The 22,870-nt window shown below is 39.9% G+C and overlaps 1 protein-coding gene across 5 annotated transcripts in view; it reads right to left on the minus strand.

The window, feature by feature from the left end:
* The window catches only part of RAPGEF5 (Rap guanine nucleotide exchange factor 5), a 309,698-nt gene that overhangs the window by 148,701 nt on the left and 138,127 nt on the right, over positions 1-22,870 (minus strand). For all 5 annotated transcript variants that reach the window (XM_047833993.1, XM_047833985.1, XM_047834003.1 and 2 more), the window contains one exon: positions 14,431-14,497. In XM_047833993.1, coding sequence (XP_047689949.1) covers positions 14,431-14,497 — 67 coding nt within the window. The remainder of the gene's footprint in view (positions 1-14,430; positions 14,498-22,870) is intronic.

A 22,870-nucleotide genomic window follows, 5' to 3' on the forward strand; every position in this document is an offset into this window, starting at 1 on the left:
CAATTCTCTGAAAGAGCCATGCTCTTCCTCCAATCTGGGCCTGTGCCTTTTCAGATGCTCTCTGTCTGGAATGCCTCTCCAACTCCACACTTTGTGTGACCATGACTTTCTTGTCCTTCAGGTCCCATCTTAGGTACTGTCTTCTCTTGAGGGCTACCCACCTCCCCCAGTGGCACCAAGTCCTCCCTGCCTATACTCTAGTAACATTTACCTCAATTCTAGCACTATCACAGGCTAGTGAACTGGGGGTCGCCAATAGTTTATTACGAGCCACCTGAAATGAACTCCTTTGCTCATCATTCTGAAGCTGGCTCTTGGTACCACCCCTAGTACATATGTTTGTGATCAAGAATAGAAACGAAGTGTTTGTAGTTGCTTCAGAGAAGAGAAGACTTAGGCGGAACACGATCATAAGCTTCAGATATTTCAAAGGTTGAAGGTAAAACTGAGACCAATGGAGTGAAGTTACAAAAAGGTATGCTTTAGCTCTAAGAACTTCCAAATAATCAGAGCTATCCACAGCGGAAATGGTCTACCACATGAGGTTCAGCTTTATAGGGGAAGGTAAAGATCAAGCACTCAGACCAAAGGATTGTTCCAACAATTTGTTTGACGAATGTCTCCTTTCAAAATCACTCACTACCAAAAGTGAGTAAGCATAAGCCTCCTGCACGTAGTGGTATCTGTGAGTTCAACAGTAGGTGATGTCACAGTCATCTAGCCCACCCAACAGATATAAAAGTGGTACAAGTCTTAACAAACAGATGAAAAATAACTGTTGGTGGCCATTTCCTGGAAATCTCATAAATTTCATAGTGCAAATCACAGGAGAAGCTACAGATGTACTGGTTGAAAGAAATCTGAAAAGAGTAAGCTAAGAACACTGACATCTTTTCAGAAAAGCATGTGTATCTACTCCTTCAGTTTTCAAAACTGCTCTTACTACTTCTGATCAGATTTCCTCAAAGCTCTAACTGCTGGTCAATACGAATTTCTTGACAAATAAAAATATCACATATATGAAATATATTTTAAGAAAACAAGTTGGACATTCTGATTTTAGTTTTACTAATGAAATAAAACATTACGTTTGCTTCATTAAATATTTAGTTTTTATGTCTCATTATTTTTTCCATTTTTTGGTAAGCGCAGAGTATTTTCTTTCTTCTTTTTAAAAAAAATGTTATTTATTTTGAGTGAGAGAGTACATGTGTGCATGCACAAGCGAGGGAGGGGCAGAGAGAGAGAGGGAGAGAGAGAGAGAGAGAGAATCCCAAACAGGCTGTGCACTGTCAGTGAAGAGCCCAAAACAGGGCTCGATTCCATGAACTGTGAGGTCATGACCTGAGCCAAAATCAAGAGTTGGATACTCAACTGAACCACCCAGGCACCCCTCACTGTGTTTTTTGCAGGTGAGGTTCTCAACTGCAGATATAGTAGAACTGTCAACACCAGTCAGGTCCCAGAAATTCTAGGGGTCTCCTATCTCTACGTATATTACATTAGAAAGACTTGTATTCGGATGAATTCAGATCAACTAAAATTCCCTCCAATCAGAAAGTCTACCTATAAAAATTGCTAACGTGGGAGGGCTTCCTAGAAGAAAAGATTCAGAGCTCAACATGCAAAAGCCTAAAACGGCAGAAGGAAATCTCCATTTATTTTACATCAACTGTGAGAAGAGTTCTAGGATTCCAGTTTGCAGGGTGGAGTAACAGCCCTCTACCTCAGAGGACTGTTTTTAATTTTTTTTTAACATTTATTTATTTTTGAGACAGAGAGAGACAGAGCATGAACGGGGGAGGGTCAGAGAGAGGGAGACACAGTCTGAAACAGGCTCCAGGCTCTGAGCTGTCAGCACAGAGCCCGACGCGGGGCTCGAACTCACGGACCGCAAGATCATGACCTGAGCTGAAGTCGGCCGCTTAACTGACTGAGCCACCAGGCACCCCAAGAGGACTGTTTTTAGAATTACACTAGTTAACACCCAAAGCATCTGGAACAGTGCCTGACACATAGTGAGTGCTATGTGCTAGCTACCATCATATTATTATTATAATTAATGTAGTTGAGCTTAATAAATATTATATAAATAAATATCTAGTCCTTAATTTGTTTAATACTCCATAGGTTTAAGCCCCTTCTTCCCACCTGAATTATACTCTTTGACAACCAGTATTGTCTCTGCTTTATTATATTCCACCCACCTAGTTTCTGCTCCTTTGCAACTAGCATAAAAGGGACTGATAGGTTTCATCAAAAAGTTGTGAAGAGTGTTTAAAGTGCTTGTATGTTCAGAATTCTTCAAGTATTAAGAATAAACTTAGGGGCGCCTGGGTGGCGCAGTCGGTTAAGCGTCCGACTTCAGCCAGGTCACGATCTCGCGGTCCGGGAGTTCGAGCCCCGCGTCAGGCTCTGGGCTGATGGCTCAGAGCCTGGAGCCAGTTTCTGATTCTGTGTCCCCCTCTCTCTCTGCCCCTCCCCCGTTCATGCTCTGTCTCTCTCTGTCCCCAAAATAAATAAATGTTGAAAAAAAAAATTAAAAAAAAAAAAAGAATAAACTTAAATTTTCACAGAATTCTGGAGATTTCATAAATGTACGAAGGACAGAATTTAGTTTTAGAAATGCGCTTCCAAACTTCAGAGGTATCCAAAAACTTAACTAGCTTTGAGAGATTAACTGCTACTTTATGATCAAGGAATTATGGGTATGTAACGAGGAATGTGTATTTATTTTATATTTCTGTCATTGCAAACTACCACCTATTTACTGGCTTAAAATGACATCCATTTATCATCTCACACTTCCATAGGTCAGGAGTCTGGGTATAGTGTAGCTCAACCACTATACCACAGGCTATGCCACTTGTCTCCTCAGAGACTCACAAGGCCTAAATCAGTGTTTGGGCACAGCCGTGTTCTTATTCACAGGCTCTGGGGAACAATATGCCTCCAGGGTCATTCAGGTTGTTGGCATCATCTAGGTCTTGTGTCTGTAAAACTGAGGTGCTTGTTTCATTGCTAGAACGTGGCCGGCTGCTCTGAGTTTCTGAGTCCCTTGCACATGGGATCCTACTTCTCACACCTAGCAATGCCACACTTAATCCTTTTCGTGCTTGGAATTCTTTCTTACCTTCTCTTCTGCCATTTCTCTTTGACTACCGCCCAGCCAACTTCTTTGTTTTTAAGGGCTCATGTGATTCAGATTGGGTCCACTCAGACAATCCAGGTCTGAAGACTTACTCATATCTGCAAAATATCTTTTGCCATGTAATGCAATGTTTGCAGATGCCCAGTAGTGTATTCATCTTTGGGGGACCATTCTCCCTACTACAGAATAGTAACACAGATCCTCACAGCCTTCTAAAAAAGTATCCATGAACACCTCTTTAGGGCCTTATCATCACTTGCTAATAGAGCCTAGTTCTGGAAAATGACTTACCTGCTATGAAATCAGAGTATGCCTCTGAGTTCACACAATGGAACCAGAAGAGCTTACGAATCAGTCTGAATGAATTTCTCAATTACTAAACCATATGCAGCCATGTTTACCAGTATTTAATGATTCTGAACAAGTTAAAAATTAAAATACTATTTAACGTAACCTCATAGATCTCTTTTCATAAAATTGTTCAAATAAGGAGAGAATTCTATAATCAAATCCCAAACCCAATTTGCAGAGACCTATTCAGTAACTATGAAGTATTTTAAGTGAAGAGAATGTGGCAAATTGCTTTTTGAACCCTGAACTGTTATTTTAAATCTCATTTGGACTCTTAATTAATACTTCCTATCTCAAACGTTCCATCTTTCTAATGTGAAGGATAACACACCCAGCTCTGGGGGATTGAAATGTGACAGTGCACAAAAAGCATTAGCAGAATGCCTGCACAAGATAAGAACTCAACAAATATTAGCCAGTCTTAGCCCTTTACCGATGTCTTCCTTAAATCAACAACAGGATAATAAATGGGATCTGCAAGAAAGTTTCTTCAATAATTTCCCCCACCAAGAAGTTCATCTCTGTGTTGTTTATAATAGCAAAAGATTGAAAATAACCACAATGTTCAAAAATAGGAGATAATGAAAACTCCATGGAATGTGATACTTTGGAACCACTACAAATGCCATAGGAGCAGCTTTTCAGCACTGAAAACATACTCTGTAAAAAGTACAGATCACAAAATAAAAGAGTCTCTCTTTTTTTCATAAAAAAGTATACACACAAGAAAAATAACCTAGGAAGTAATAAACACTTAAGTTAATAATGAGTTACTAGTGAGTAGTTTCATTACAGAAATGTTTTCTATTCTGAAATTACTTTCAATTGCGAAGTCTTTATGTTCAAACCAAACAATCCAAGTGTCAGATAAATAAAAAGAACTGCAAACATAACCCACAGTAATGACAGCTCACTACCGGCTTTACCATCATTTTGACACTTACAAACATAAGAGTGGAACTCATGTGATTTCTACCCAGTATTCACATAAACTTTCATTATATACTAAGTTCTACAACAATATAACAGAAATTAAGTTAAAATCTACCTTATTCCATCACCACCAAAAACTCAAGTAATTTTCATTTTTTTATATGTCTCCTGGTCCTGCTGCATGTATGGACATATTATAAGAAGCTATTACATTGCCTTAAGGATGCAAAACTACATTTCATGTAAGCAGCTATAAGAAGTTCTATTTTAAACAAATGCATGAAGTTGCAGTCCAAGACGAAATGTTCATGGATCATTCTTTTAAAACTCTTTCAGCTTCCCTCAGATAAGTTTTCACAGCAACACTTTACAAACACGAGTGTCAATATACATATCGATAGCTGAATAGTGTATTTCTATTCCTTGTCAATTAAAAATGTCTTCTGTGTGTTTTACATATCAAAATGATTTCATTCATCTTGGCAAGAGATACCCCAATACCATAATATACATGAATACACACATGCACACACATACAAACACACACACTTTACTCCTATTCACGGGGATTTGTTGAGACCTCTTTTATTCTTGAATGGGTTCTATACACTCACACTTTCTGAACAAATGCTTTTAAATCAATGTTCCCTCACTGGCATCATTTCGATAGGTGAAACAGCATGTATTATGCTGCTTATCAAAACCAAATTCTCAAGGCTAGTGTTAAATGAGAGTACCATATAATCTGAGTATGCACAGATGGTTTCTTTGGAAACAGAGATAACTTAGTAATTAACGTTAAAAGTTGGTGTGTGTGTGTGTGTGTGTGTGTGTGTGTGTGTGTACATGTGGCATTTAGGGATTTATTCCCAGGATGAAGGAAACCATTCTGATATGCAATAGATATAAAACACATAAGCATTTTTTATTGACATAGGATAGGAATCTATCATTTGGCTATCTGTTCAAATATTGAGTCATGGGGGCACCTGGGTGGTCAGTCGCTTAAGAGTCCGTCATCACTTCAGGTCATGATCTCACTGTTGGTGAGTTCAAGCCCCGCATCAGGCTTTGCAGTGACGGTGCAAAGCCTGCCTGGGATCCTCTCTCCTTCTCTCTCTCTGCCCCTCCCCCACATGTGCTGTCTCTCCCAAAGTGAATAAATAAACTTTAAAAAAAATCTTAAAAAAATATTGACAGTCATGGGTTAGTGAAATGTCACTGAGATCCTACCTGAGGAAAACGGAAGGAGCTTTACTAGGTGTCCAAGTGATCCAAGAGACCTACCATCCACAGCCCAAGGCCCTTTGGACACTCTAGCTGATGAGGGTAGTTCTAAAGAACAGTGAGGGAAGGTACTAACAAGTCCCTCGGCTTCTTGTAAATGACAAGAACAATGAAAATACCATGCCAGATATGTGCTGTAATTCCTCTGGTGCCTTTTTGATGTTATTTGAAATCAGGTCTGCCTTCTAGGGCCTCATTTGACACTTTTTCTCAAAATTCAATCTACTTGGCTTTTCCCCAAATCACACGGTAACTCTTAAACCCCTGGAAACATTGGAGCCAAGGTAATGATTCCAAATAGGAATTTTATGTTCCCTACAGATAAGAAATATAAGGTAACAAGATGTTCATGATCCTGTAGCAGCCAGACAGAACGTTAGTCATTCCCGGGGGGATTAACTTACTTTTTATTCTCTGAGCAAACATGCCCGCTCAAGTCCCTGATGGACTAAGAAAAGGGAGATTAACTACACTCCATTTCTCCATTCCCCAGAAAGGAAGAGGCAGATAGCCAGGAAAAAAAGGGTGAATGGAAGCTAGCATTTGAGTGTTTAAAAAAATCTATTTCTAAATATGGTAAAAATCATCACTGGATTGTGCTTATCATGTATTAAATGTGACTTAATCTCCCCACTCTCACTAGCCTAAGATTATTCCCAAACCTTGTTAACTTGGCAACAGTCTCTTAAGTAGATCTCCAAAATTCAAGTTTCTAAAGACTCCTCAAAACCCAGATCCCGTGCTACTTCTGCTCCCTCAACTGGTACCATTTTTAAAGTTTCCAGTTGAAAAAGTTGTCACTGTTATCTTCAGACACTACTGTTTAAAAGGGAATTTCTCCAATGTACCAAACCCAACGTGCAGATTCAAGTATGAACAGAAGGAATCCTAACCACATCACGTGCTTCCCAAAGCCTGTGAAAGGCACATCCTTATAGAAAAAGACTGACGCTTCAGGTTGAAAGACTGGACATGGCAAAGGAGAGGAGATCCAAATGTGCAAAAGTAGAACATAAGAATAGGCAACAGCAAAGGAAGGAAAGAGCCAGCAGACCATCTTGAAAAGCTTGCATCCTTGAGTTCCATTGTGTACTTGATGATACAGGACAACTGCCTGTTCATTAAGACCCAGTTCCTTGTACCTCCATAACAAGTATTTCCCAAGAACTCTCAGGAAAAGACAAACTGGGAGAAGAATCAGACAAAGGCCTAAGTTAGGTGCAGGTCTTAGTGAATGAGACTCAACTAGGTCTGTTCTACCTAGAAAGCAGGATCCAAAATGGAGAAAAAGTGAAAACAAGATTTAAACTACAAAGAATGCTAGAAATCATGTGAGAACAAGTTCACAGGTGATGTGAAAACTGATGGCGTTAAGTCACAACTTCTGGACACTGAGCAGGGAAAAATGTTTTCGTGACAGTGACAAGCAGTCAGTTAAAACCATGTTTTTTGTTCCTGTAAAAAGAAAGTTCATAGCAGGTTTCTTTTTCTCTAAACTTTCACCCAACATTATATATCCTAGCATGAATTTTTGCTTGGAGGGCGGGGGGTGGGGGGGGGGCGCTTCATTTGCTTCAAGGTCTTCTAGAACTTTTAGCAGACACTCCATTTATAATTTGGGTTTGGTTGGTGAGATTTTTTTTTTTTTCAGCTCAGTGGTATTTCTCAGAGAATTATACTGTACCTGAAGACCCTATGAGAAGGAATTTAGAAATTCCATTAAAAGCATCATATGTAGGGGTGCCTGGGTAGGTCAGTGCTTAAAGGCCTCAACTCTTGATTTTAGCTGAGGTCATGATCTCACTGTTGTGAGATTGAGCACCATGTCAGGGAGCCTGCTTAAGATTCTCTCTCCCTCTGTCCCTCCCCTACTCATGCACATATGCTCATTCTCTCTCCTCTCCAAAAAAAAAAGCATGATATGCAGAGCTTTTAGGACAAAGTTGGATGAACTGAAGAAAATGAACAAATGGATAGAGTAGAAACATAAAGAGAAACCATCTAAACTGGTAAGAATGATAAACTAAATCAGTTCTGAGAAGGAATACAAGGTAGTAAGAGTGTCTAGTTAACGGTCCCAGAGTTTTAGATTTTGTCCTTCTCCTCTTTGATCTCTCTTCCTAAACTTGCAACACTTGATTTGTAATTTTAATTCATCTCTCAAGACATGGCCACAAACCCTCCATCACTACCACTACCAGGTTAATGTTTTATTGCAGACACTCAACCCTGTTCTTTTTCACCATCTAAGTGACGGCTGACTTCAGGACCAAGCAGCACAGAGTACCACACCACATGCCCCCTCTCCTTTTGTAAGCGCCACTAATGTGACCATACCAACAAACAGGCATCTAATATACATAATTCACAACCTAGCCTAACTTGCATTACTTCAGTGGCTTGACAATTAGACTGTGTGAACAAAAATCACAAATTTCACTTAATTTGTGTTTTCTTATCTCTACAATTTCCATCATGAAAATTATTCTAAAGAAAGAGGAACAGCCTAGTAGGGTTTGTTTTGGATGTTGGTCTTAAGTAAGAGATAGAAGCCTAGAATCAGCTTTATCTCTTACTCAAGGATGCTCATGTTTCCATTTCCTGTCTTTGAACGTTTCCAAGTACTCTTGGTTCTTCTCAAAATTTAGCCTACTTCATAAATTTACATCCTAAGAACTATGGCTTTCACACCCATACTTAATTCACTATAAATTCTCCCCTACATTTAGTTTACCCTGGATTGTAACAAAAACATAAAAGCTGTATCATCAATTCTGAATGCTTTTGTCATGAACACTGTTAGAATTCACGTTTAAAAATAAAATAAAATAACATAATGCTGAGAACTTCAAGGATAGGAGCAGGTAGGTTGTAATTCAAGGGCTCTTTTTAGTTGTTCAGCTTTATCAAACCAACAGAGACTCACAGTAAATGAGAAGAAAAGGTTTTCAAGTTATCAAAGTTTGTAGGGTCAGAAGATATCAGAAAAGCAGCTAAGGTGCTGAGGCAGAAACCATATGTTACAAACAGGGAAACTCTTTCCCGATAATAATGCCCAGAGTGTTTCTGGAGACATTCTATAATGCAAGGAGTCTACTCGAGCCATGTTCTTTTCCCCTCAACTGAAAACCTCTTACAGAGTCTTACTGTTAAGGTTTTGGGATGTTAGGTACTTGGGAGAGTAGCTCTTTCCTGAAAATCACCAGAAACATGGCTAGAACATTTTTATCATTCATGTTTATGTAAATTTAACAACTGTAAATCTGAGTCATCATGACAATTTTATATATATATATGCAGTCTTCTTATGTTCCTTTAATATAAAAACTGACTTGTGAGATTTTCTTCCAGGGTAGAATATCAGGGTAGGTATGTTTTTTTTAGAGGACGGGACCTTTCCCTTGATGAACCGAAGGTGGAATAATAAACTACTGGGGTTAAAGAAATGAACGATTTCTTATAAGACCACATATACAAAGCTCTCAAGTTTGATAACAAGAGAATAAAACAGCACAGAAAATTGTACTGCTGGAGATTACCACCCCCTTTGTAATACCCCCAGACACAAACCCTTGAAGAGCATATTAACAATTCCACATTGCGTGTCACTTTTGCTCTTTAATGTGTTGGGGGTTATGGTGGATGAGAACTGATGTGCATAAATATTCTCCTTCCTACATGGTGTCTGCACCTATGTAACAAAGTTTTGATACCACTGACAATAGGAATGACTACATTGTGAAGACATGAGGCACAATGGTTCCTTCATAAAGGCTTATGCAATGCATGGAGGACTTTTAGAACTTAGATATGGTCCAGTCCAACCACTTAACCAATGACACATTGTTGGAAGAATTAAGAATCAAGGTTCTCAATTTCAGTTCAATGATATTTTCACTATCCTAGACCAATTACCCATGGATTTAAAGAGATGAAATTTTCTTCTCTGTCCTTTATTCTCATCGCTAATTACCACTACACCTATACCTTACCTCAATCCATTCAATCTTTTAGCTTGGAGATTATTCGAGTAAGATCACTTACACCAAATATTTAGCAAATGCTTTGCTGTCTATTCCACCTTTTCAGAGGCTCTCTTTTTTAAAAAAATTTTTTTGATGTTTATTTATTTTTGAGTGGGAGACAGACAGAACACAAGCGGGGAGGGGCAAAGAGAGATGGAGACACAGAATCTGAAGCGGGCTCCAGGCTCCAAGCTGTCAGCACAGAGCCCAATGTGGGGCTCAAACTCAGATCATGACCTGGGTTGAAGTGGGAGACTTAACCGACTGAGCCACCAAGGCACCCCTGAGTGGCATCCTTGAATTTTAGTTTCATGGTATAAACCATTCAGTTATTTCTCTCTCATGGTCCTCTCATCTTCCTACTTACCGTGGATGCTCCCCAAGACCCTACCTCCCACCCTGCTCTTCAAATGACAACCTTTCTGTGACTGGTTCTTGTAACTTCAGCCCCAACCTCTCTAAGCTCCAGATTCACATGTCCAGGTATTTCTCGAATATTTATATATTTTATGTTTCTATGTCCTCAAACTCAGTATGTCCAAACTCTGTTTCCTTCCAAGTATTTTACTCAATTTCCTATGATTATCATCACTTTTCCATTCATTCTGACTCCTCTTCCACCTTCACCTAGTCCTACTGATTTTTTAAAAATTCTCTGTGGTCACTTTTGAACTCATTTTTCTTTAGGTTCCCACAAATACCACAATAAAGTAGGTTTTTGTCAGCCTTTCAGTCTCCCCTCTTCAACTCATCTCTTTTCTTTTTTTTTTTTAAAGTAAGCTCTACACCCAACCTGGGGGCTTGATCTCACAATTTTGAGATCAAGAGTCTCATGTTCTATCAACTGAGACAGGTGTCTGTCATCTTTCTTTTTTCTTAAATGTCTATTCCATAATGCTAATCTGTTGTTCAAAATGTCTTTCACTTTTCTTAGCTGGGACTTTCTTCTCCAGCCAGTTGGCGTCTCAGTATTCTCCCTTTCTACTTTCTGATCCCTCCACCTGCACACAATAAACCCCACTGCTAGAGTATACATCTTCCTAATTACTACATGTTCAAACCCTGACTGTCTTCAATGGTAGTTCAAGTCTCTTCAATGAAGCTTTCTGTTACTGTTCTTGAATCTACTATCTATCCACCACTCTATTCAGTACTCAAATGCCAACTGCTTTGTACCTTAACTCTGTTTGTCTTCCTGGTATGGCTGTAGGAAACATCTCATGTATCTTTGCTGCTTCTGCAACTATCCCAATAATATATTACATTACCAAGAAAATGAGGCATAGTAGTTAAGAAAACATAACTAGGAAGTAGAAAATTCCAACTTTAGATCCTGGCTTTGCTCCTTTTTAAGTGAGTGACCTTGGGCAAGTTACTTAACCTCTACAAGCTTTCCTATCTATACAACAGGGATAATGCCACCTATTTCATAGGGTTGTTGTGAAGTTGAACAGAATGTGTATGTATGTGTATGTACAAACAAACACAATGTTTGACACAGTATCTGGTCCATAGTGAGTGCTTTTTAAACAGATGGCTATAATGATTTTGCACACAACAGGCACTCCTCTTTGGTCAATATTTTAAACTGCATAATCTACAGATTCAGTGTAATCCCTGTCAGAATTCCAATGCTATTTTTCACAGAAATAAGAACAAACAATTCTGAAATTTCTATGGGACCACAGAAGACCCTAAAAAGCCAAAGCAATCTTGAGAAAGAAGAACAAACCTCGAGTCATCATGCTCCCTGCTTTCAAACTATTGACAAAGCTATAGTAATCAAAACACTATGGTACTGGCATAAAAACAGACACACAGATCAAATGAAGAGAATAAAGAGCTTAAATAAACCAATCCATATATGGTCAATTAATGTACAACAAAGAATATACAATGAAGAAAGGATGATCTCCTCAATAAATGGTGCTGGAAATACTAGACAGCTGCATGCAAAAGAAACTAGATCACTTTCTTACATCATACACAAAATTCAATTCAAAACAGATTAAAGACTTGACTGTAAGGCCTGAAACACCATAAAATTCCTAGAAGAAAATATAGGCAGTAACTCCCTTGACATTGGTATTGGCAATGATTTTTTGGATATAATACCAAAAGCAAAAGCAACAAAAGCAAAAATCATTAAGTGGAACTGTTAAATTAAAAACCTTCTGCATAGCAAAGGGAAACCAACAAAATGAAAAGGCAACTTACTGAATACGAGAAAATATTTACAGTCATATATCTGATAAATATTTATAAGTCACATATCTACCAAAATATATTAAGAACTCATACATCTCAACAGCAAAAAACCAAACAATCCAACTAAAAGTGGGCAGAAGACCTGAATAGTAAGACAAACAGATGGTCAACAGTTAATTGAAAAGATGCTCAACATCACTAATCGTCAGGGAAATGCAAATCAAAACCACAGTGAGATATTACCTCATACCTCTCAGAACAGCTATCATCAAAAAAAAAAAAAAAAAACAACAACCAAGAAATAACAAATGTTGAGAGGATATAGAGAATAGGGCACTGTTGTGCACTGCTCACGGAAATGTAAATTGGCATAGCCACTTTGGAAAACAGTATGGAGGTACCTCAAAAGATTAAAAATAGAACTACCATATGATCCAACAATTCCATTTCTGGGTATTTATCCAGAGAACACAAAAACACTAAAAGATATGTGCACCCCTAAGTTCACTGCAGCATTATTTACAATAGCCAAGATATGGAAATAACTTATGTGCCCACTGATGGATGAATGGCTAAAATAGATGTGGTATCTACATGCGATGGAATACTGCTTTGCCATAAAAAAGAATGAGATCTTGCCATCCGTGACAACACGGATGGAACTTGAAGCATTTTACTAAGTGAAATCAATCAGATAAAGAGAAATAGCATGGGATCTCACATATACGTGTAATTGAAAAACAGTAACAGCAACAACAAGAAACAAGCTCATATGGGTGCCTGGGTGGCGCAGTCGGTTAAGCGTCCGACTTCAGCCAGGTCACGATCTCGCGGTCCGTGAGTTCGAGCCCCGCGTCGGGCTCTGGGCTGATGGCTCAGAGCCTGGAGCCTGTTTCCGATTCTGTGTCTCCCTCTCTCTCTGCCCCTCCCCCGTTCATGCTCTGTCTCTCTCTGTCCCAAAAATAAATAAACGTTGAAAAAAAAAAATTTAAAAAAAAAAAAAAAAAAAAAGAAACAAGCTCATAGATACATAGAACAGATTGGTGGTTGCTAGAGGTGAGAAATTAGGGGGTGGGAACAACAGGTGAAGGGAGTCAAAAGGTACAAATTTCCAGGGCACCTGGATGGCTCAGCCACTTAAGCATCTGACACTTGGTTTTAGCTCAGGCCATGATCTTGTGGTTTGTGAGTTTGCGCCCCACATCAGGCTCTGCGTTGACAAGGCAGAGCCTGCTTGGGATTCTCTCTCTCCCTCTCTCTCTGTCCTACCCCTGCTCATGCTCTCTCTCAAAATAAACTTAAAAAACAAAAAGGTACAAACTTCCAGTTATAAAATAAATATGTCATGGGATGTACTATACAGCATGGTGACTACTGGATATATGAACAGTTGCTAAGAGAGCAAATCTTAAAAGTCCACAACACACAAAAAAAAATTCTGTCACTATAGATGGTGATGGATGTTAACTAGACTTATTGTGGTGATCATTTTTCAATATATGTATACAAATATCAAATCATTAGGTTATACACCTGAAACTAATGTAACATTGTCTGTCAATTATACCTCAATAAAGAAATTTTAAATAAAAAATGGCAAAGGTTATGTTAAATCTTTTTAACATGCTTCAAGATTCCATTTCACATGAAGTTTTTACACTACCAATCACTGTATTTAGTCAAAAACTACTTTTTTAAGCTATATTCCAGAACAGTAGGAAAGGCAACTTTCAACTTGCAAGCTGTGTGCATAGATGCTAAGGCCTGGTGTATAAAACTCTGTGAAAGATCAGTTTCATCCATGTACATAATCCAGCATAATTTTCGGCAATTACCATTTCAATAATGCAATTAAAGCACAACTAGAGAATCTTTGGGAAGGCTAGAAAAATTTCCAGAAAGCCAAACCAATGGATAAAGACTTTAACAGATAGGATTACTAGAGCCTGTCAAAAACTAGGACTCAGTGGTCAGCAACCACAGCTTGCTTTTTGTGTTAAGAAGGGCATGCATGACCTTTTCTTCAACTAACAAGGCAATTACCCACTCTGATTAGTGGCTTTAGAGAACAATGAAAATGTTGCAACCTAGTACATTAGAAACCAACCTTTTGTTGGTTGAGGCAATTCTTTTTTTTTTTTTTTTTCTAATGAAACCTGTCATCTTTTCTCCTTTGTGCAACAGGTCACAACATTCCCTAGGTTAAGTCATACTATATTTTAAAAATCAACTATCACGCCTCCACTAAGGTTCCAGGAACTTTCCACTAGGAATATGTATGATCTTGCTGGAGAAGTTGCATTGAGGGTAGCAAGTCAAAGTCATGTCTCCTTTTGCCTTGATGTGGGCCTCCCACATCGATGTGCAACCACAGAGCAAGTGTCTTTCTGCACTGCTACCCAAACTGCCTCCCTTTGAAGACCCTGGCCCTCGTTATTTTCTGCACCCTTAGGCAGGGAAACTGCAAGGCCTTACCGCAGACGTTAGACGAGCAAGAATTTCATCACTGCTTTCTTCTGAGTCTTCAATTTTCTGATGAGACCTGTGAAAAACCAAGAACAGTTTACTCTTAGCTCAAATTTATCTACCAAGTTATGGAGAACACATGACAAATAAGGACATTATTGTATAATACATTAGTGAAAGTACCCATGCAAATAACGTGGTGTCAATAATGCCCGGGGACACAACTCTGTTGCAGCCCAACTGTTCCTTCAAACTCAATTAGCAAGAACCTCTTTATAATATACCAATTAAACCCCGAGGATAGAGTCTGTGTTTCCTAATGATATCACAGAATAGTCTTGACATGATAGATTTACAAATGTGGGCATGCACGAAGCATATGCAGATGTGAATGGGAGGTGGTTAGGTACTGAAGTTCCCTCCTAGTCTAAATCCAGATTTTGAAAATCTGAAACATGCATTTCCCACTACATTTGAGTTTCACCCAAAACAGATTTGTTTTGAAATGGTCTATTACAGACATAATACTATGACAGGAATTATGTGGAATACAAGAGCAGCAGAAGTACGGCACTCCTTTTTAATATACCGAAGCCCAGTTGAGAAGCCAAGAAAAATATGCATATGTAAATAACTAAAGAGACATACAACATATGATATAGTATAAGATCAGTTTGTTTAGGAAAATCACCTTTGCAAGGTAATTTGTGAAAACATTTTCACCACATAAATGTATATACTAACATATAAAATTACCTACTCCTTTTTTAATTGAAGTATATTTGACACAATATTATGCCAGTTTCAGGTGTACTAAAATTACCTACCTAAAGCAAACTTTATAAAATGAAATTTTTTCTTCCTGTTTGGTCAAAGAAAAAAATTAATGCCAACTGAATATATGTAATCGTCTCCCAGATCTATTTCCACAGCAATCCCTTTCACCACGTTCTGTGGATTTGGAGGGATTGGTGGTAATTGCCCTGCAGGGCAGTGTTATCAGAATGGCAATCCAATGATTGATTTCAATCTTGAAAACTGCAGTGGGCCAGCCTAAGCACTTGCCTCGCAGGGCAGGAGGGCTAAGGAGAAGCTCTTTAAGAAGGGAAAAGCGAGTCGGATCAATTCTGGCATTGGCTTCCTGTTTCTACGTTTTTTAAACCTTTTACAGGAAAAAAAAAAAAACAAAAAACAACCCTCTAAATCAGAGCAGTGAATGAAAAACTACCACCTTTACAAGAACTGCATGATACAGGTACGAAGCGGTGTTGATGTTGTCAAGTAACTTAATTACCTGTGCTGCAAAGTGTTTGAAATGTTAGCTAATAACCTGCCTACTAAAAACAGTGGGAACTGAGCATTCTAACTTCCCTTACTCCCAAAAAAGCAAGTTACCCTGATAATGAATACCTGGAACAATGAACTCCATTATTAAAATGATCTATTCACAAGGTTTCCACATACACGAAGTTATACTGAGAAGAGACTCGTAACCCTTTATAACCTAAGCCAACAAACCAGGTTTCTATGATTACGCTGAGGTGACTGAACATATGTGACAGGAAATTAAGAGCCAACCGCACTGGGCACAAGAGCACCAAGCAAGGGCTTCGGCACCTGTCTACACCTGCAGTGAAGCAGGGGCTGGTCATGCCAGCTCACGTTTCTCAGACCCCAGCACATAGCTCAATGATTAGTTCACAGGCATGAGGTATTTTGCACCAGCACAGATTCCGTCATGAAGGTGTTTTCAACAAACTGCTGAAAGGAACTCAAAATTCCAAGGCAAGTTCTTATGTGTGTGACTGATAATGGCTGTTTCATGAGTAATGGCCGAGCCATTGCCGGCTTATTGACAAATAATCGAGTCCCTGTTCAGGAGCAGAACTACCTATCGTCATTCTTCCAGCACAAAACATACCTTGGCAAATGAGGTTTGTTTGTTTGTTTCTTAATGTCTGTTTATTTATTTTTGAGAAAGAAAGAGAGAGAGGCAGAGAGAGAGAGAGAGAGAGAGAGAGGGAGACAGAGAACCCAAAACAGGCTCTGCATTGTCAGGGCAGAGCCCGATGCGGGACTTAAACTCACAAACCATGAGATCATGACCTGAGCTGTGACCAAAAGTCACTTAACTAACTGAGCCACCTGGGGGCCCCCGACAAAAATTGTTTAAGAAATATGTGTGGGAAATATGTGTAAGAAAGACAGATAGATGACCTCCCAGGAACTGTCCTGCAGCCCTAATCCCATTGTTATCACCACAACACCACAATTTGTGACCAGAGCTCCCAAGTCTTTCTCCAGCCGCTGTACCTCCTGTGAGCTCACCTTTTTTTATCATCTGCCTTCCAAGGGGCAGTGGGAAGCAATTCCAGGAACCTTATTTTCACCCACTTAGGGATCTTACAGGCTCCTTGAAGTCAACATAACTTCCATTGTGCTTCTATTGCCTCTTGCCTTCACTGGTTCTACAAGTACCTCTCACGACTCAGCTCCATGCTCACTCTGTGGCCATTCCCTCTGTTTCCTTCAGTTCCCCCCTGTTAAGCCTCACTGACAAGGGAAGTAGAAGCCCTCTACTTCTCTTGCACAAACTTTTCTTATCTTCTAGCCAACTTTTTTGTCTCTGGCTTCTCCTCTTGTGCCCAATCTGCTATAGATACTGGGATTATCTTTCTATAACTCAGACCTGGTCCTACTCTTCTTAGAGTCCAAACCAGGGATTACCCCACTGCCTACTGAAAGCTCTAGAATTCAGAAATACTCTTCCTTTCATGCTAATCGGCCCCATCCCCCCACCACCTCCTATACCATCAGGCACCTGCATCTGACATGGCACAGAGAAAGGTCTTAGGAGCAGGTCTGGTAGTAACAGGCCAACAGTGGAAGAGCTTAGAAAGAGGGAAGGGTAAAATTAAATTTAAAAAAAAAGGAAAAAAAGAAAAAAAAGAAGAAAGAGGGAATGGTAACACCTAACCACTCTCCTTCCTCACCACTTCCTCTCATTCCTCACCACTATGTTCCCTCCCCAGCTCTATGCCAAAATGCCCAGAAATACCAGACTCTCTTTGCCTAGCAAATGTATTTTTATGAAATAAGACAAATTCTGATTTTACGTGTGTAAATACAGGTTAGTGCAACCCAGTGAGGACAAAGTTCTCACACATCAAATCAAAACAGATAATGAAACAGGGCAAGGGAGAATAAAGAAAAGAATCTACTGTAATACTTGTACAGTTTCCCATTATTATGAAAAGCAATCAGTGTACAGGAGAGGAAGAGAGAAGCTCTGTGTGGTTTGTCAGTGCTTAGAGATGGGAAGCAAAGAAACCCTGGCTAGAATCAGCAGGTAATGGCAGTGACAAGTGACAGGAGACAGAAAGAGAAAGGGAGTGACCCCAGGAAGGAAGACCCATCCCAGAGTGCTTGGCTAGCACTCGGGCCCATCACGCACTACAAATTTATGAATTCCCATGGCTGCTTCTCAACGTCGCTGCTTACCAACAACTTAAGCCAGGCCCAGTAATTCTCCAACAGAAAGTACTGAGTCCTGCTACTGTGGGCAGATGTCCTCAGAAGTTTTAGAGGTCTGCAGTATCTAAGGGTGCCAAGATGAGGACACAGGAATAGCAAAAGCTGCCTTTGTCCCTTTAACCATCCAACAGAACATATGATCATTCTACCCAGTCCCCACCAAAAACAAAACCAAACCAATCCAATCCCTGCCCTCTCTACAATCTTCCTCACCTTAATCAATGACAACCCCATCCCCCCAGCTGTAAGTCATGCTTGATCCCTGCTCTCTTGTACTCCACACTGTAGGCATCCTAAAATCCCACTAGCTCTATCTTCAAGGTGTACCTCCCATTTGACCACTTCTTACCCCCTCTATCACCACCACTTCTGTTGTCCCAGGCACTAGATCTCTTACCCAGACCCAGGAGCCAGAGTGGTCATGTTAATATGTAAATTAGATCATGTTCCTCTTCTGCTCAAAATCCTCCAATGACTCTCCATGTCCCTCAGTATAACACACAAGTCTTGACATTGGCTGACACTTCTCCCTCTCTTCACACTTGCTTTGCCTTCAATGCTTCCGCCTTAGACCTCTGCACTGGCTACCCTGTAGAATCTTTGCACTGTTCCCCTAGAACACTTCCCTCAGATATCACCTCATGTATGCCTTCACATCCTCGAGGTCTCTCAGCTTCTTGAAGAGGCCTTTCCTGACCCATATCGATATCCCTCATTTCTTACTTTATGTATCTTCATAAAGTTTTCTACCTCTAACCACATAAATCTGTTTATTTATGAAATGTCTGTCCTCCCCTACTAGACTATAGGCTCCATGGGAATACAGACTTCTGTTTTGTTCACGGTTACATCCCCCAACACTTAGAACACAACCTAGTACCTAAGAGGTATTCCGTATATAACTGTTGAATAAATGAACTGAGTACCTGCAACTTCAAGAAAGGCTCTGCTACGAATCACCATCCTAAGACAACTGCTGCACAAGGTATTAGCTTGTTATCTATGGTCGGTGCAGCTGAAGAACCCTGCTTATACTCAAGAACACTTTCCCTTAGCTGCTCTATCATTCTCCCAGCTCCCTGCAGCAATTCTTTCAGTTACCTGCTATTCATTCAAATTCAACAATGACTTTCTTAATTCAAATACCAAAGATCTAGTGACTCTGAAAATCTCTTAAGTGAAGTAATAGCAATAAAGGTGAGGATCACCCCCACCTCCTCATCTTCCTCTAACAAATAATTGGTGTAGACTTAGTGACAGTTTCCAACCCAGCCAACTATTTGACAATCATTTGCACAATTCATCCTGCAGTAGCAAAGAACAGGAAGTCTCCACCCAAGAATGTCTCCCAACACAAACTCTCAGCTCTGAGGGTTAAATAGTCACCCCGTGTTGAGTTCCAATAAAGAGTTCTTAGGAGGGATCACACAGGGCCTGTTATGTGGGCAATGGAATTTGTTTTATACCAGTCAGGCTCAAGATAATTTCTAACAACTTGGATTTAACTGGTACCTGTGCAGGACTTCCCAAAATTCCCTTAGTGAGAATTCCTTCATGAAAATTAGTATAATGGATTTGAGATTATTCCAACTAGGTTTTTGTTTTTTTAATTTATGTTTATTTGAGAGAGAGTATGAGTGGGGGAGGGGCAGAGAAAGAGGGAGACTCAGAATCCAAAGCAGGCTCCAGTCTTGGGGCTCGAATCCACGAACCATGAGATCATGACCAGAGCCAAAGTCAGATGTTTAGCCAAGTGAGCCACCCAGGCTCCCTTAATTAGGTTTTTTAAAAATATGTCTTCCTCTCTCTCTGACCCTCCCCTGTTCATGCTCTGTCTCTCTCTCAAAAATAAATAAACATTCAAAACAAAAAATTTTTTAAAAAAGGGGGTGCCTGGGTGGCTCAGTCGGTTGAGCCTCCAACTTTGGCTCAGGTCATGATCTCACAGTCTTGTGAGTTCGAGCCCTGCATCGGGTTCTGTGACGACAGCTGAGGGCCTGGAGCCTACTTCAGATTCTGTGTCTCCCTCTCTCTCTCTCTCTCTGACCCTCCCCCATTCATGCTCTGTCTCTATCTCAAAAATAAATAAACATTAAAAAAATGTTTAAAAATAAAGCTTGCTAAGGGTGCCCAGGTGGCTCAGTCGGTTAAGCATCTATCTCTTGATTTCAGTTCCAGTCATGATCTCACTGTTGAGATTGAGCACTGTGTTTGACTCTGTACTAACAGCATGGAGCCTGCTTGGGATTCTCTCACTCCGTCTCTCTGTCCCTCCCCACCTCATGCTCTCTCTCCCTCTCTCAAAAAATAAACATTAAAAAAAAAAAATAAAGCTTGCCATACATCTTCTATATAAGAGACAGAACCCACATTCCTCAACCAGATTTTACCAAAACATTTTGTGCCTTAAGATTCAAGAGCAACCAACACCACCTTGGAGTTAGAAAATCCTGCTTTATTTTTACCTGGAAGACATTTCCTGGTATTTCAGGGTGGAAAACTGGAAGCATTCTATTACAGAAATAGTATCCAAATACTACCACTTTACATTTGCATGTTGATACAACTTCAAAAATGCACATGTTGTATGGATAGACATATCCATCTAGGTCTCACTACTGAATAGCATATGTGGGTTCCCAAGAGCTACCACAACACAAAACACTGCTCCTATAGGAAATTGTGTGAAATGTCTATTTTATGGTTGTTGGAGTGCAAAGATTTGGAGTAATTCAAGAAGTGGAGACTGCATAACTAGCACATGCCAAGCCAGCTGAGGTGTTATCCATGACCTTCCAGACATACCTGTGCCAACACTGTACTGAGTACAGGCATGCTGCACATTACAGAGGACCCTAACAGGAGATGTGGCCTCAGCCAGATTTCCCATAAAATGCTATTCCTGTCCTCCCAGGGGTTTCATTTGTGTCTGGGTGTTTCTTATACACACAACACCTTGACCTTCACACTGAACAGAGATATTCTAGATCGGGACCTAAGGAGGGTGGAGAACACACCTATCTCCAAATCAGAATTCTAACAGGGCAGAGTCCATTGTAGGGGGATGTCAGACAGGCCTGTTCACTACTTCCCACCATCGCCCCCCAACAAAGCCGAGCTGTTATTAAGTTGCCCTGTGTTATTTGGTTTAGAGAAACTAGAGGGAAATATAACATTCAGGATGGACCTGAGACCACCTTTTGTTAGAGTCTGATGAAATTATAGAGCATGGAAAAAACCAACACAAAGGAGTCACTTAGCCTGATCTATGATTGTCAGAGGCCACTTCTTGGGAGAAGGGATAGCCAGGGTGAGATTCTGATGCATAATGAGTGGCGCTGAAACTGCAGCAGGGTTATCAGGACCAGGAAGTGGGAAATGGCAGGAGACAGAGCCAAGGCCAGACTAATCAGGGCCTCATTTGATACTGTTAAAGAGTTTTTGTTTTGTGCTGAGGGTTATGAACTTTGGCTATAAAGCAAATAAGCTGTATGGAGAAGTAACTAGAAGAGGAAATAAGATCAAAGGTAGGTTGGTTTCTTGTTATTATGATTGAGGGAATCGTTTGTTTGCTGAAGGTGAATAGCCAACAGAGAGAGATGGAGAAAGCAGGAAAGGGAAGTCTCCACAGAGATATAGGACCCATAGCCCAGTGAGAAGAAGGAGTCTTGAGTAGAAAGAGGAGCTCTTTCCTCCACCAACCTGAGAAGTCAGCTGATGATACCACAGCTCATATTCCCCAGGGACAACCCAGAGTTGATTCCATACTTGCTGTCAGGCAAGGAAACTTCAGGAACTTTCTCTTACAGAAATATTTCCTGGGCTAGATTTGAAATTTTTCTTCCTTAGAAATCATTGACACCAGGGGCACCTGGGTGTCTCAGTCGGTTAAGTGTCCAACTTCGGCTCAGGTCATGATCTCACAGTTCGTGGGTTCAAGCCCCATGTCGTGCTCTGGGCTGACAGCTCAGAGCCTGGAGCCTGCTTCAGATTCTGTGTCTCCCTCTCTCTCTGCCCCTCCCCTGCTCATGTTCCGTCTCTCTCTCACAAATAAATAAATATCAAAAAAAAATTTTTTTTTAAGAAATCACTGATACCAAATCCTAGACACTACCAAAAGGAATGCTCCTCAAGGATCACAGACTCACTCGCCACCATATCTAATACCTAGTGATCCCAGGAGGGTAAAAAAGGTGTCATACTGGACACTCAAGCACTGTCCCTTCTATAACATCTATATTCTGGACATATCTGTTTTGCTTAACAAAGCAAATTCTTATGACAAAGAAAAAGTGGGATGGTCGAAGAATGAGAATTTGATTTTTCTTGAGATCTTTGATGTCATGAATACAAATACCTGTTCAATCTTCTAAAATGAACTTGATTTTTCATAGGCTGGGGCTACTAGTTGGGCTTACAGAGGCAATTTGCCAAATACTACTAAAATGTGATTGTGACAGGCTTCACTGAGGGTCCAGGATATATTTGAATAAAATTAGTTATTACTAATATCTATTTTTTACATTTTACTTTATTTTTAAATTTTATTTAAATCCAAGTTAGTTAACATATAGTATAATAATGATTTCAGGAGCAGAATCCAGGGATTCATCACTTGCATACAACACCCAGTGTTCATCCCAACAAGTGCTGTCCTTAATGCCCATCACCCATTTAGCTCATTCCCCCACCCAACACCCTTTCAGCAACCCTCAGTTTGCCCTCTGTATTTGAGAGGTCTCTTCCTGTTTTTTTCTTATTTTTCTTTCCCTCCCCCTATGTTCATCTGTTTTGTTTCTTTAATTCCATACATGAATGAAATCATACGGTATTTTTCTTTCTTGGACTTATTTCTCTTAGCATAATATATTCCAGTTCCGTCCACATTGATACAAATGGTCTTTTTGCATTTCAT

The sequence above is a fragment of the Prionailurus viverrinus genome, chromosome A2 (genome assembly GCF_022837055.1).
Source record: "Prionailurus viverrinus isolate Anna chromosome A2, UM_Priviv_1.0, whole genome shotgun sequence".
Taxonomy (NCBI): Eukaryota; Metazoa; Chordata; class Mammalia; order Carnivora; family Felidae; genus Prionailurus; species Prionailurus viverrinus.